The sequence below is a fragment of the Oxyura jamaicensis genome, chromosome 22 (assembly GCF_011077185.1).
Source record: "Oxyura jamaicensis isolate SHBP4307 breed ruddy duck chromosome 22, BPBGC_Ojam_1.0, whole genome shotgun sequence".
Taxonomy (NCBI): Eukaryota; Metazoa; Chordata; class Aves; order Anseriformes; family Anatidae; genus Oxyura; species Oxyura jamaicensis.
The window spans coordinates 3,295,995-3,311,475 of NC_048914.1; the positions used below are offsets into that span (position 1 = coordinate 3,295,995).

The following is a 15,481-nucleotide window of genomic DNA, read 5'->3' on the forward strand; positions in this document are numbered from 1 at the left end:
GAAAATGTCACTGCGTGCCGGTCTGCCGTAACCGTCTGAAGATCGAAATACCTTGGAGGGAGTGAAATGATGGCTTATTTTTTGCTAGTTTGCTCATTTTTTTTTCTCTTCCTTGGCAAACACAGGCAAAAAGACAGGACAAAAAGATTTAGATTCGCTAAAACAGAGTGCCAAGTTTTTTTGGTGTCTATGTCAGCATCTCCTGGGTAAGAGAGACGTGTCTTGGGACCTTTGTATCAGAGCCTGAAATGCCTGAGCTATCGTGCTGGCTCCAACAGCGATTTTTCAAGCCCATGAGCAAGCCTTTTGAGCTTTGCCCCTTATTTCTCTTCTGTAAAATGACCAGCAAGGACAGCCCGGTACGGTTTTTATTTTTTAAACTTGGTGGCTTCCCTCTCCTTCTCTGACTGAGGGGAATGGTTTCTTTCTCTGCCCATTGCTCTGATAGCCTAAATCTCAGCACATCGCAGCAAGGGATTCTCAAGTCTGCATTTGAACCTTTAAAATACACCTTCTGTACACAGATGCTTGGGAGCTGCAGGGAACCCAGTGGGGAAATGTTGTACAGCACAGCTCCAGTTAGGGTGGTGGACTGGGAAGGATTTAAAAAAGTAAAATAAAACACAAACATGCTCAGAACACAAGTGCTAGAGGTTTTGCTGATGTTCCCTGGCGCAGGAGGGATCTTCGCGTGGAGGTTTGGGTCGGGACTTCAGGATGCTCAGATGCAATTCCTGCCCTTAAGGTCCTTGGAGACACAGATTTGATCTCTCTGGGTTTTATTTCTCAATCTGCAAAAGGAGGCTGAGAATATTTTCTTTCTCCCGCCCTCTGAGCACCCTGCGTATCTTGGAGGCCTTTCAGATGTGTCACCACCCGGTCTGAGGGAGCTTCCATCGCATTGAGGACCTCCAATGCTACAGCAGTGAAAATGGCCATGTATTGACGATGACTAACAGTGCAATGTCAGAATAATGCTGCTGTTTCATGGTGGAAGCATCGGGCAGATGTTGCACATCTGGAATTGACCTATGCATGACCCAAACGGGGCTCACGACCCCGTCCTGCATCTTCCTGGGAAACACAGGCATCCTCGAGCATCATTCCTGATCGTGGAGTCGCACCTTGGGCTGAATGCCTCCGCTCTCCGTCATGCTGGGGACAGGCTGCTGCCTCTCGCCTGCTTAAATCCGGGCAAAATGGAAGTGCCTGTCATCTGAAAGCCGCGGGTGGACCATAACACCTTGCTATGTCAGGTCTAGGCAAGGAAAATGTTCCCTTTCAGATACTTTAATACGCAGTGAGGCTGATACTGACATACCTACGTGCAGCAAACATGCTTAGGGCTTTTTATAGGATATATCCTGCAGTCGCAGACAGAAAAAAAATCACCTAGGCTGTCTCACCCACTTTCTCAGCTGTCAGTGCACATTTCCTCCGTCGTTACTATCTTTTCGTGTGCTCGTTCAGAGCAATTTTAAGCTTTGGCATTCTGTCTTTTGGGTTAATCCTCTCCATAGGCTTTTTGTTACAAGCATTTTTAGATCTTCAGCTGTCAAAGCCGTTTCCAAGTGGATTTAAGGCTTTTCTTGCCGCTGGTTTCCTGGTGAAGAGAGCAGGGCGTGAGGGAGGGAGCAGGGAAACAAGGTGCTCTCTCAGGCAGCGCTGGCCTCCAGCTGCAGGTAAACACGCTTTCCCCATCCACCGAAGGGCTGGAAACGTTTTATAATCTGCACCAGGGGAAAAGTGAGTTGCAGGTTTGGAAACCAGCCTGGGGAGGCCTTCAATGCACAGAGGCTCTGCTACTTCCCTGACAGCACGTAGCCAGAAGCTGTGCAGTATTACAGGAGAAAAACTCTTTGTATTGCGAATGGAAATGGACTTTCCAGATTGCGCGGGAGAGGTGTGAGTTCGCTCTTGCATCAGGCCCTTTGTCTGAACACCTTAAAGTCTCAGATGTAACAAACTTGGATATTATTGTGGGTGTTTTTGTTGGTTTGTTGTGGTTTTGTGTTTTTTTTTTTTTTTTTTTCTGGTTTTATTTTTTTTCCCTGAGGGCAAAGACCCAAGATCCAAGCCCAAGCTGACAACCCCATTGCGCTGATTTTCCTGGGTAAATCTCACGGTCCTGCTGGGCTGGGTCACTGGGGGTGTCTCGTGGATGCTCCAGCTGAAGGTGAACGGAGGAATCAGTCACCCAGTTTGCTGTAAAATCCGGTGTTAAATGTAGATTATTATGATAATAATTAAAAAATAAAATCCTGAAGCGACTTGCCCAGGGCTGTGCAGGCAGAGCAGCGGCAGGGCTGTGAACGAGGAGCAGATTTTCCCTGCCCTTGGTTTCCGTGTGCCCTGGGATTTCCATCAGTGCTGGGGCAGTTTCTGGAGGGGGATGCGCCACGTGTAACAGGACTCTGCAAGTCCCGCTGTGATCTCCCTGTCTCGAATACCTCTGCGTGTGCCACTGGTCGGTGTCCCGGAGAAGCAGGCATCTCTTTAAAGCTCTGGGCACTTTTCTTTTCCAAGCGATTGAATTTGAGCGAGGGGAGGGAAGGATTCCTCAGCCCTGATGTAACCGCTAGCACAACCACGTGGTTTTGTACATTTTTGAGAAGAAAAAAAAAAACTCTCCTGGAAGCAAGCTATAAAATTTTCAGTAGCTCTTTTGTAATTGCTTGCCACAGCAGATATTTTCCAGTCGGCCTTTGCTTTTGGTCCCTGCAAGGTTTGTTTGTGCAGCCTTCTCACGTAGGCTCCAAATGTGAAATCTGTGCAACCTCTGAGCTTCAGCCGGGGGACGAATCCTGCCCACGGATGCTGGGGGTGCCCATACCAGCAGATGGGGGTCCTGGCTCCCACAGGGCCGGGCCAGGTGGGGAAGGGGTGCCCAGAGAGACCCCCCGTTTCGGTTCCTTGCCAGGGCTCCCACCTCCCTGCCAGTAAATTGGCCTTACCAAAGCTGTGCTCAGTTAATTCTCGTAGTAGCTGAGAACCTAATTAACGTCACCATGCTTCTGAAATGAGCACTTTCAATTAATTCAAGTGACAAATGAGATTTTTTTTTTTTTTACATAATCATTTTTTCTTTAACGTGAGAAAAAGCATCCTCTTTCCCAGGGCGGAGGAAGGACTTGCGCAAGGTTTGTTGCATCCCTGGTGTGACTTCTCCCAACATCTCTTCTTTTCTGCCTCCCTCTGTCCAGTTGTGATTCCCCTGAGCAGAATCGATTTCTGTGCCCCACCTGGAAGCCACACAACAGGTTTCCTTGCATCATTCATGTGTTTTTTTTTATGCTCACAGAACATGAACATCCAGGTGGAAGACATAAGGATCCGCGCCATCCTCGCCACCTACCGCAAGCGGGTGCCCGTCACGGAGGGTTACGTGGAGGTGAAGGACGAGGGGACCTGGAAGCAGATCTGTGACAAGCACTGGACCATGAAAAACTCCCGAGTCGTCTGTGGCATGTTTGGATTTCCGAGCGAGAGGAAATACAACACCAAGGTCTACAAGTAAGAGCAGGACGTTGTGTGAGTCGCGTGGTTCTGTGAACACTTGGGGCCTTGTTCAAAAACGTAAATTGTCCGATGGTGCTGGAGACCTCGAGGGAGGATAAACCTCCAACCGCTTCATTCCTTCAGATCAGGTTTTCCTTCTGTGCAAATATTTGAAATGTCAAGCATTTCCTTGTGCGGCCAGGGGAATGGATTGATCCTCACCATGCTGGCTGGAGACCTAGGGCCGTATCAGCTTTAGTGTTTGATAGGTCCTGTAGTGCGAGATGTGGACAGTCAGCCCAAGAAATCTTTTTTTTTTGGTTTATTTCTGGCTATGGGATGGTCGTTTCCTTCACTAGCAATGGGTTTAGGTCCTGTGCTGTGCGCAGGATGGGTGGACACGAGCAAACTGATGATGCTCTCCCAGTAAAGCTGCAAGCACACCTAAGCACTTAGCCACCCCGAAATAAAACAGGACTTTGTTGTGCTTTATTGCCCACGTTCCTCCTTCCTGCTACTGCATTCAAGTCCTGGTCTAACACCCCTGATGTGTTTGGCTTTCTCAGAGGCTCACCATCCATGGCTCGTGGGTGTCCGGCTGCCAAATCCCCCGCAGAGAAGCCGCCTGCCCCGGGGACCATTTCCCAGTAAATCTCTCGCTGCTGTTAGCCCCAGTTCAGCTCTTTTTGGCACCAGCAGTTGCTCTGGGCTTGGAAGAGCTGCCAGCCGCTTCCAGCTGCGCGCCTTGCTCTGTGCATCGCAGCCTGCTCCGAGCTGCAAACGTGGGTCGTGCATCCTGCTGCTGCTCCCTGCCTCGCTTCTTTCTGCCCCTGCAGCTGAGGTGGTGCTGGTAGGAGGATGCAGTTGCGATTGCAGAGCTGGTTTTAGTTCCTCTGTTTGCAGATTGCTTTAAAAAGAGAAGAAAATGGTGATCCCTAAGGAGAACATTGTGTCTTTCAGAGGCTGATCGGTTCAGGATGCGTTCCTATTTTCTTGAAAACTGGGAGCTCTGGTCTTTTTTCTGTTGTCATTGCTTTTTGTCACCAGCCTTCATCACAGACATGGTTCTTCCTACGCCATTCCCTTGAAATAACACCCTGAAGCAGATGCAAAACAGTTTAAGCTAAATCCTGTCTCGCTTCTTTCCTATAGTGTGTGACCTGTGGAGTGGGAAAGCCTCAGTCGGTGGGGGGAGAACTGATTTCTCCAGCAGGAGCTGTGGTTTTCCTGCCTGCTCCTTTCACCTGGGCAGTTGCTGTTTCTGAAGGCTCCCTCTGGGGCCGACTGGCCACGTTTCATTTCTCTCATTAGTAAGATCGTGATCAATCGAAGAGGTCCTTGGGCTGGAAGGGCGTAAAGCTGCACAGCAGCGCAAAGAGTATAAAATAAATAACCCAAGTGGAACTCTTTTTGGGCTTCCCAGGGAGACGAGCAGCGACTTAGTAATTGCTACCAGGCAGTTTCGTGTTTTGCTCCCGTTAAAGGAACTTTTCCTCCTATCGGTGCAACGTCTCTCCCCCAAACTCAGCCCTGAGATTCCCACCCCCTGCATCAGAGCAGGAGGGCAGAACACTTCTAGTAAGACAAAGCAGATTTTTTCCTTTTTTTTTTTCTCCTTGTGGCATTTCCAAGAAAAGCATTAACCTTAGCAGCTGGGACCATCTGCCTTAAATAAAAGGGCGCTTGGTAATTGTTCTGCCTCTTGCAACAGCGCATGTAAAGATGGAAAAACTGAGGCATGGCTGTTCAGCATCGTTGAAAATCCCATTCACTGGGGTTATGAATATGCGGTGCTTGCAAATACCAGGCATGTGCATCCCTGCTACCGAACCAGACAAATTTTTTTAGTGCCCTAATTCCTCCCTCACCTCTGCTCGTTCTCAGCAGGCGGTGATGCCTTGCTTGCTCCTGCACCCACGGAAAGATGTTTTGGAAAATATGATGAATATTATGCCGGGTTAGAAGAAGACAGCATGCCATTTCATTAGAAAAAGGCTTGTAAAACGTTGTCAGAAAGGCGGTTTTGTTTGGATAGCATAGTTTTAAAGCTGTTTTCTTTCCTGGGGCATCTGCCCTGTATGTTTTTTGTTACCAGAGACCTGAACCTCATGCAGGCAGGGCAGCGTGTCTGCTGGCTCTCTGAGCAGAGGGCTGGCAGATGCATCGCTGGTAAGGGAAACCTCCCAGGTCTGGGCTGAGGATTTCAATTAAGAGGCCCTCCCCTCTTAATTGAGATACCGGAGTGAAAACCGTTGAGATCTGCTCTGTGCGCTGCCCCCCACGCTTTCTGGTCATATCCTGTTTTTTGGGGGAGTGAGGAGTTCATCTCCTGGTCGCTCCGACTAAACCCTCTCTCCACGTGAGTGCGAAGCCTCGGAAATGTTTTTCCTCATTTCTCGGGCTTTGCTCTCCCTTGTTTGTAAATACCCTGCTCCCAAGATCCTTTCCCACTGGGGCTGGGTTTCGGAGGGGCTGGGGGCAGCGTCAGCGCCGGTCCCGCTGCCCACAAAGTGCGGCTTCGCAGGCTGAGCAAACGGGTCCTGGGCTCTTCTGCACAGTGGTGGGAGGTGAAATGATTTGCAGATGGATCTTGCTTGAAAGAAAACAACTTAGTTCATTGCTGTCCCCGTGCCAGGGTTTTATTCCTGAATGTAACTTAGGCTCTGCAGCTGACAACGCGATTTATGGTAGGAAATGAAACAAATCTCGGCGTTGTTTCCATGTTCTTGTTCGTGCTTCAAAGTGGTTTTATATAAGTGCTGTTTAACTCCTCCTCCGAGCCTTGCTGGGGCTGAGGGAGGAGGATTAATTGTGTTTTGTTGATGGGGACAGCAAGAGTTTATGACCCAAGATGCAGAGAGATAGACCTGATGCCTTCTTACAGCTTTGTGACTTGTCAAGGAGAGGATGGAGGAGCTCAGCAACTCCAGGACGGTTTGGTTTGCATTCAGTGCACCAGGGTGAATTTTCCCAGCACGTGTGTGCATTTTCCCAGCACTTTTTGCTCTCGAGGCCTCTCAGACACGCTCTTACAAAGCAGGGTTGCTTTAGCTACACCCCGAGATGCTTCCCGCAGCCCTCGGGCTTAACCTCTGCCTTTTTTTAAAGCTTATGTGATGAAGGTCCACCTCTCCTGCCCAGCAGAAATCCTTTGGGTTCCAGCTCGACCCAGAGTTGGCTGAACTCACAGTGTGACTGTTCACTCACCCTGATCCGAGCTGCGTTGCCTTTGGCTTACAGCAAGGCCAGGGAGAGGTGGGCTGCACCCTCTGTGCTAAATAACAGGAATGCCCCGAGTTTCTGTCTGTAGACATCATCACTACTCCACTTTTTGATGTATATATATATATTTGGTCTGGGGAATTGAGGTGGGCCTTTCTCTGGCTGTTTCCCCCCAGCTTACCAAGGGCTTGTTAATATCAACCAGATGTTAATGCCTCATCGAGTTTCCAGGCTGAGGTCATTGTTTGCTATTATAAGGCATCCCCGTAATTACTTCCCAAAGACAGGCTGGGTTTCTGCTGCGTCTGCTCTGGAGCTCGTGGAGCTCTCCGCACGTGTGTGTGTCGGGCTTTCGGTGTAAACCCTCCTTCAGGTTCTCACTTCCCGAATGGGAGCACAGAATGGAAGGGTGATGAATGAAGCAGAGCTGGCTCGCGCTAGGGGGGTATGGAGCAAAGTCACTCGGCAAGGCTTCCAGATGCTTCCCAGGGGGTAATGCGTAATTAGGCTGTAATGCAGCTTAATTAAAAGTAAGAAAAGTCTTCCAGGCCTGGTCCAAAATTGATTGAGATATTCTAGCTGCGAAGTGGCTGGCACTTTCTTTTTGCCCACATCCCCTCTGTTCTTATGATTTTTGCTTTTCAATTTTCAACCAAATTTTTCAATGTTTTCAATTTTCAATTTTTCAGCCTTCCTATCCCCATTCATTTTCTGCTGATTCAGGGTCCCTCACAGCCCTGGTTTGATGGCGTTTTACCCCCAAGACAGGCAGGTTGCCTGTGCTGCTCCATCCTCAGCCCTTTCCAGCAGAGCTTTTACTCCCCATCGTGTGATGCGTTTGCATCTCCATCTTGGCTGCATTTGGCCCTAGCATCAACCTGGAGAAATCTGGTTCCAGAAAGGATTAGCTGGTGGCTGTGAGCCATATGAGCCTGGACGAGCTTGTCAGCAAAGCTTAGCGAGCGGAAGGGGAGAAGATCCTCTCCAGCATCCAGGACAGAATAAGCCAGCCCACACAGGACCACAGAAGGGTAGCACCTGGGAAAACCTTACAGACGTGACCTGCCCAGTTTAACTTCAAACCAACACCCTGTAAAGGTTCCTTTGTTCCTCCACCAGGTCCTGTTCAGGTGCTGTGTCCTGCAGGGAGGTGCTATGGTTGATCAGAATTGGTGCTGCCCAGTTGCTGTCGCAATGCAGCCGGGAAGGAGCTGGATTATTCTCTCCCCATTTATCACACATGCCCCTTCCCCCTTAGGAGCCCCTGGAGCAGCTCCAAGCGAGCACTACGGTTTGGGAGCAAGAAGCAGAAGCTGCTGCCAATCTCCTCTGCCGTGAACGTGTCATCGAGGGAATTGCTTCTGCTCTCAGAAATTGCTTTCAGGCTTGCAGTTGTTAACGCTGCAGCTGGGAGAGAAGCTGGAGTGCCGTAGCTCTCTGCCATGTCCTCGCAGCTGGGAGGTGATGGCCAGCAAAGAGAGCAGCTCGGTTACGGGAGAGGCGTTTTTGGGGACTATTTGGCCTTTTTAGTTAACTGCTTTGGCTCAGCTCTCTGACCCCTGCAGTGTGGGGTCTCTATTAAGTGTCTCTCCTTCAGTGCGTAGTTGTTGCTCCGGCCACGCTGTTGATTCACACTCCGCTCTTTAGCTTAAATAGACACTTAAATTAATTTAATACTAATTTAAGCTATTAATTTAACAGCTTAAATTTATCCCTAAGCAACACCTGAACGGAGTGGCATTGTGAGTATGAGTGGATCAGCCTCCAAATAATCCTGCTCCATCCTCATTTAATCCCAAGGTGTTCTTTCCCCAAACGCAGCGACATCGGTGCGGCTCTTACGGGTTCCTAACTCTCATTTTCCTCTTTATTCCTGCAAGGATGTTTGCCAGCAGAAGGAAGCAGCATTACTGGGCTTACTCGATGGACTGCAGTGGCAACGAGGCTCACATCTCCAGCTGCAAGCTGGGCAACCACCTCAACGTGGACGCGGAGAAGAACGCGACGTGCGAGAACGGGATGCCGGCGGTGGTCAGCTGTGTCCCGGGACGTGCCTTTGCCCCCAGCAGCCACAGTGGCTTCCGAAAAGCCTTCAGGCAGGAGGTGAGCAGAAGGCGAGGTGCAACCTGGCGAGTGGAAGAAGCCCATTTAGTGTAATTAGTCACGCTTATGAGGACGTGGTACCAGGCTTGGAAATGTGGGAGCCTTGCTCACCGCTACAGCTGGCAAGGCTGCGAGCAAGTAGTAAGAAAATACAGCCCTCACGTTCCCGTTCGAGCTTTTCTGTGCGAGCCAGTTGAATCCGTGCCCGGTTGCTGCTGGGCTTTGCTGTTTCGCAGTCACTTAAAACCTGCCGGGTTCTCGCTCCCGTGGAGATGCGATGGAAATAAGCTGGTATTTCCGCCGCCCCTGGGTCCTCTGCAAAAAAATGCCCTGAGAGGCAGGGAAAACATGGCCCGCAGGAAAGGTTGGGAAGGCTGTGTTTGTTTAGTCTAGCAAAGAGCGGGCTGAGCATAGCACAAAGGTCCTCAGATACGCAAAAGGCTGCTACGAAACGTGCCTGGAATCGGCTGCTCTCAGCATCAGCGGGGCGGCCAAATGGGAAAGGATGGGCTTAACCTGCAGCAAACATGCTTCAGGCTGATGCTAGGGGAATGCAGTGTCGTTTTCCACCTTTAAGGTATGTGCAGCCTTAGGATATGGGGGTGATTGCAGGGTCTGGAGGCTTCTAACACGGGATTCGAGTTCTTTTGCAGGGTGCATTAGGTCTTGTGGACCCTGGCTGTAGCCTGTGCTCCCCAGCCCTATATCTCTGTGACTACAGCAGGGGGCTTTTTCTTGGCACCTCAGCAGACCTCAAACAATCCTACCCCATATTGCTGTAGTAGAAGCTCTAAGCAATGGGAGTAGTGCTGTCCTGTCCGTGGTTGGCTCGCCTGGAGTCCAGGCAGGTCTGTGCACAAGACCTTGCAGGATTTAGGCCTCAGAGGTGAAAGGATTTGTAAATCATCATTAATCTTCTAAGCCACATGCTTTAAAAGTCACAGTTCTCTTGCTCCCAGGCTCTGCACACTTCACCTGGTGGTCCCATACCTTGGGCACAGCTCCCACCCCGATGATGCATCATTTGGGTGCTGGTGGGCTGCTCTGTGTGATGCTGGGCGAGCTGTAAGCAGTGCGTAATTGGGCATTGATAGAAGAAGAATAGGAATTAATGGAGCTGAACCTGCCTCTCAGCTGTGTGTGTCGGGCTGCCGTCTGTCAGACCACTTATTCCACCCGTTCAAGGGGAGTCATAAAAGGGAATGAGTTTATTCTGTTCCTAATATTTCCCTGATCTGTAATATTTTGGTAGGGAAGATTTCCGTAGCTGTCAGTGATGGCGAGCACAGTGTACTCTTAGACTACATGGTGTGTGTTTTAAAATACTTACTGGTCTTGGAAAAACTGATGTTCATGCTGGGATTTGGGCTGCTGCACATCCAGCCATGACATCCCTCTGCTGCAGAACTGCTCTGTGAAACAGGCTCCTTGATCCAGGCACTAAAACGGCAGGGAACCAAGATGTCTCTTTATATCTCACATATAGGGGTGTAAAAAACACGCCTCTGCATACCCGAAGTCTTGCTAAACAAAGATCTCCTTTAATCCAACGCTTCTAGCCTTTATACTACGCGGTGGGGGTTTTTAGGTGCCAACAACCCCCAGTAAATCAGAGCCATGGAGGAAGGATGCTCTGCTCGCGGGCAGTAGTGACCCTGCTCCTGTCTGTGTCTTGCAGCAGCCGCTGGTGAGGCTGAAAGGGGGAGCCAACACCGGCGAAGGACGAGTGGAAGTGCTGAAAAACGGGGAGTGGGGGACAGTTTGCGACGATAACTGGAACCTGGTGTCAGCCAGCGTGGTGTGCCGCGAGCTGGGCTTCGGGAGCGCCAAGGAAGCGATAACGGGCGCGAGGCTGGGGCAAGGTAAGGGCAAGGAGAGCTCCGGGGACCATTCCTCTTACCCACCTCTGAGAACCCTTTCACAGTCCAGGGCAGTGAGTGTTTTTACTGGGATGTTTGCTTTGGGGACCAAGAATTTCTTTGCTGCTCTTAATAAGTCCCTTGAGGCTGTGCCGTAGAGGGATATTCAGGATTCCTTGAAAGACGGCTAGTGATGATGAGTTTAACCTTTCCCTCCAGCAGCTGCTCCAGTAATTACTTCTTTGTTATCGCACCCGTTGCTCTCCAATTCTCTTTGCAAGTTCTCTAGATGCACGTGGTGTAAGGCATTACTAGAAGGTTCCTGGCAAAAATGGGCCCTGGGTCTAGACTTCAAACGCTCTCCAATTTAAGCCCAGAATATTAATTTAGCCTGTTATAAATAGAAGGGCTATTTGTACAGTTCAGAGCCAGGTTTGGGTTTGGATTTCCTGTATTTGGGAGCTGGTTTAAATCCCGAAGCCTGGTAAACGGCAACTCAGAGCCTAACATTTGCCCTCGCAAACCACTTTCTGATTCACTTCCATAGCGTTAACCCTGAAGAAAAGGACACCAAACCAAACCCTGTATCGTGAGACTGAACGAACGGGTGGCATTTCTGCAGTCTGGAAGCTCCTGGAAATGCCTGTGATTTCCACACATTTTCCTTTTTTTTCCATGTTAAATACTGGCAATCAATCAGTGCACACTCCCGGGGCTGTCCTCCGGGACGCCGAGCACTCGGTTCAGCAACTCAGTCGTTGAACTCTTGGTTCATTTATGTGTTCAGGCTTTGCTTCGTTACATCTGTGGCTTGGTAATTTTAAAAAAAAAAAAACAAATTTGAACAACCATTCTTTTCATCACTGTGCTGGAGATGTGGATTCGCTGCTCACTTTCTAGAGACACAAGTGATGTGCAGCTAGTGTCTAGAAATCCCAGTTAAGACACAGGGGTCTGAACAAAGATTTCAGGATATGGAGGGAATTATTTACTTCCCCCTTTTTAGATAAATTAGACCCAAAATAAACAGCTTACCCCTATTCAGACAGGAGTCTATTGAAAGGAAGGTACTGAGTCTGAGTCTCCTGAACTTGTTGTGTCCCCCACAGTGTCCTTGGAGGGAGAGTATATAAAATAAAACCTCAAGCAGCAGGTGAAGGCGTATGTTGGACATGCAGCCCTAATCCCGTTCCCCTGCAAAAGAATCCCGTTCTTCTCCAAAATCCCGTTCTTCTCCAAAATCTTCCTACAAACTGCTGGAGACCAGAGGTTCTCCATCTGCTACTTGCAGGGATCTCCCGACCAAGCTGTCTGGTGTGAGCCCAGCAGCAGTGATGGATGGGTTACACGGGCTCCAAGAGAGCCTCTGGTTGTTCTTCCCTGATAAAGAAAATCTGTCAAAATCGCAGATTCTTTCCCCAAAATCTTTTTTCTAAACAGTTTTGAGCTCAGTTTGGAAACAGGACGTGGGAGTTTTGCGGGATTATTGCCTTCTCTTGTGTAGGTCTCTCCTCTTGCTGGGACTCTGGTGGAAATGACAGTTGTGTATTGTCTAGGGAAGGAACCAAATTTCTCAATTCTTCTCCCAGTTCCTTGAGACCATTCTGTGCAGTGACAAAAGACGTTTGCTCTCTTGCTGCCTTGCTTTTATCAGCGGCGTTGGAGCCTCTACCATGCACCTGCCCCAGAATGTTTGGCTGATTTCTTGCACATCCCTGTGCTGTTCCGTTCTGCTGTCCCAGTGAATGTGTAGATGTTTGCATTTAAATGTCAGGCCTTGACTGAGACCAGATTCCTGTCGTATGTTCAGCCAAAAGGTCAAAATCGGTGAATTCCTCCAGCTGAAGTTTGTAAATTATGTAACAGTGGAAACTTGGCCTTTGCTGCAGCACTTGACTCCCAGAGACTACTGGAAAGAATTTAATTGTAAAATTAATAATAATAATAATGCAGCTTTTTGTTTTATTTTTTTACTAGAAATATCTGGAGTTATTTCAGGATTGTGTTTTGAATGCTCGAGTCCAACGCGATGTCTGCAAAGTATTAATAAAGCGTTATTGGATATTTCTTCACAGTAGCACGGGCAGAAGATAAGGCTTTTTTCTTTCTCTCCCCTCCCAAAGGCATGGGTCCAATTCATCTAAACGAAATCGACTGCACGGGCTTCGAGAAATCCATCACGGACTGCAAGTTCAACATGGAGTCGCAGGGCTGCAACCACGAAGAGGATGCTGCCGTGAGGTGCAACGTTCCTGCGATGGGTTTCCAGAATCAGGTGAGAAGCCAAATACGAGTGACGTGTCGAGGTGTTTTCAGCCCAGAGCATCGTCTGCCCTCTTTGCGATGCATTTTGGGGTAGGAATCATTTCACCAAGTCCTGCCTAAAAATTCAGTTTTTTAACATCTGCGTTGCATTAGGTGGGAGAGCATGTAAGGACGGCGTTTCCTTTTGTCCTGAACTTTGAGCTCCTCGAGGCTCAGCGAGGTTATAGAGGGGTGAAGTGCCACTTTGGCTGCAACCTGAGAAGTTTTGGTGGCCCTGCAGAGCTGCTGCACGTCCCTGCTGTGATGGGACCCGGTCGGTTCTCCCCACGGTGGCACCCAGGTCTTGGCGCTGCTGTCCCATTTGCCACGTGGCGCTGAAAATCTCCAACTGCATGAACCAGACACGGGTTTCTATGAGGAAATGCTCTTGCCAAAGGCCATAAACAGCCTCTAACACAGAGAGAGGAGGAGGGAGGCTTTTGGGAGGAGCGTGTTGCTCTCATGCATCTGGCAAAGGCCGCTTTCAGATGCTGGGCTTGGCTGCCCACGGTGGGAGACAAAGCACCAAACTGCACCAACTGCTCTGCAATGAGCAGAACCGATATCTCCTGCCTCCAGATCACCCCGAGCGTTGCTCGGCCAGCTGCTGCCTCTTCCCTGTTTGCTCTGACATTTATTGACCTTTTTGTGCCCCGCAGCTGCGCCTGAGCGGCGGCCGCAACCCTTACGAGGGCCGGGTGGAGGTGCTGGCGGAGCGCAACGGCACGCTCCGGTGGGGCACCGTCTGCAGCGAGAGCTGGGGCACCGTGGAGGCCATGGTGGTGTGCCGGCAGCTGGGCTTGGGCTTCGCCAGCCATGCCTTCCAGGTGGGTCCCCTGCGCCCGCGGTGGCCGTGGTGGCACCCGTGCAATGGGTAGGGGGTGGTGGAGGATGAGGGGGGTTTATAAAAAAAAGCAGATTTTGGCATCGAGGTGTTGTCTGGAGAGACCCCGAAAGTTAAATGTTGATGCGCAGCAGACATTTGGGGGATATCCAGAGCAGAAAGTGCTGCTCTGGGCAAAACTCATGTTTTCTCGGGGCTCAGGTTTCCTGGTCTGGCCCCGTTAGCGCTGGTTGGGCTGGTGGTTTTGTGCGGTTTCGTGTCCCTCCCTCGGTCAGACTGGGGACTTGAACTCCTCAGGCTGAGTGAAGCTTGAAGCCAAGTTTAACATGGTGTCGGATCGCTTGAAAACGATTTGATTTTGCTCCTGGAGTTACTTCTCCGTGCGGCGTGTCCTCTCTGGAGCTGCATGCTGGCTCTGAGCTGTTCCTGTCTTTTAATCACAAACGCCCTAAACCTTCTCTGCTTGCACACGACCAAGAATGGCACTTAATAAAGGGATAAAAACTACTAACTAACGAGCCTGGGATAACCACAAAGGAATAAAATGTTCAGCCCTCCAGGATCACAGGCTGGGAGAGGGACAGGCAGATCTGGGCATAACAGCAGCCTTTGTAGGGAAATATTTAACTTCTGGGCCTTTATTGCAGTTCCTGGGTGCAAAATGGGCCTTGGGGCACCCAAAAGAAAAAAAAACAGCTCCCCATGCAAGCTGGTTCCTCCAGCTGACTGCTTGCACAGCTGCCAAGCAGAGCACCAGGGCTGAGGACAGCCACATCCCTTGAATGCTGCTGGCCTTTCCAGCTGCCCTGCTCTGTTGACACAGCTCCGAGAGTCCAGCGAGAAACAAGCCATTTTTTCCTTTAGCTGAGGCTGCTGGTATTTAGAACAGAAAAGGCCCTTATGCACGTCCCGGCTGCACCAGCACGGCGAGGATAAAGCCACACTGTGTGGAACAGGGCAGCCCTGTGTGCAAAGAGCATTGCTAACAGGGTTAACACACAGCCTGCTGCAATGGGAGCCACGCTGCTGATGGGTTCTCGTCTCCGGGAAACGTGCTCCCGGTTTTGACGCTCACACAGAGATCAAAATTTTTGGTCTTCTTCCTTCCCCTCCCTCCCTTCTCCCAGCAGCTTCTGCACCCGCCGGCCAACTTTGGCAGAATAATTTTCTGTTGCCCCTACAAATTCTGTAAGCCTGGGTGATGAAGATGGGGAGCAGGCAGGGTTTGAATGTCTGCAAATCCCCCTCTGAACCAGGAGATGCAGGCCCCTGGGTTAGCAGACCCCATTGGTCCCAGTGCCCCTCGAGGGCTGTGTGTCCCCAGGCATCTCCTGCCATTAATTCTGCCTCCCCTCCTTGGCCCCCCGGCTTTTCTCGTTGCCCTCCCCTGTGGGCATCACAAGGCAGGTGTGGTTTAATTGCTGGGCATCCCTCCCAGGGGCACAGCCTATATGAGCTAAAATGGTCCAGGGATGAATTCATCAGCTGGACGGGCACAACGGGGTGGAAAACTGAGCTTACAGCTGGACTAAGAACAAGGAGAGATTTCAAACGGCTCAGAAACAAGGGCAGAGATGTGCTTGCGCGGGTCAGGTGTACACGGAACCTGGCTGAGCTGGGTTTTAATCCCAGTCCAAGCCTTGTGCTTAGG

At 50.2% G+C, this 15,481-nt stretch overlaps 1 protein-coding gene across 2 annotated transcripts in view; it reads left to right on the top strand.

Moving 5' to 3' along the window:
- LOXL2 (lysyl oxidase like 2) overlaps positions 1-15,481 on the top strand; it is a 43,563-nt gene that overhangs the window by 20,048 nt on the left and 8,034 nt on the right. For both annotated transcript variants that reach the window (XM_035345026.1, XM_035345027.1), the window contains exons 4-8: positions 3,302-3,513; positions 8,601-8,823; positions 10,502-10,685; positions 12,806-12,957; positions 13,646-13,813. In XM_035345026.1, the coding sequence (XP_035200917.1) occupies positions 3,302-3,513; positions 8,601-8,823; positions 10,502-10,685; positions 12,806-12,957; positions 13,646-13,813 (939 nt within the window). The remainder of the gene's footprint in view (positions 1-3,301; positions 3,514-8,600; positions 8,824-10,501; positions 10,686-12,805; positions 12,958-13,645; positions 13,814-15,481) is intronic.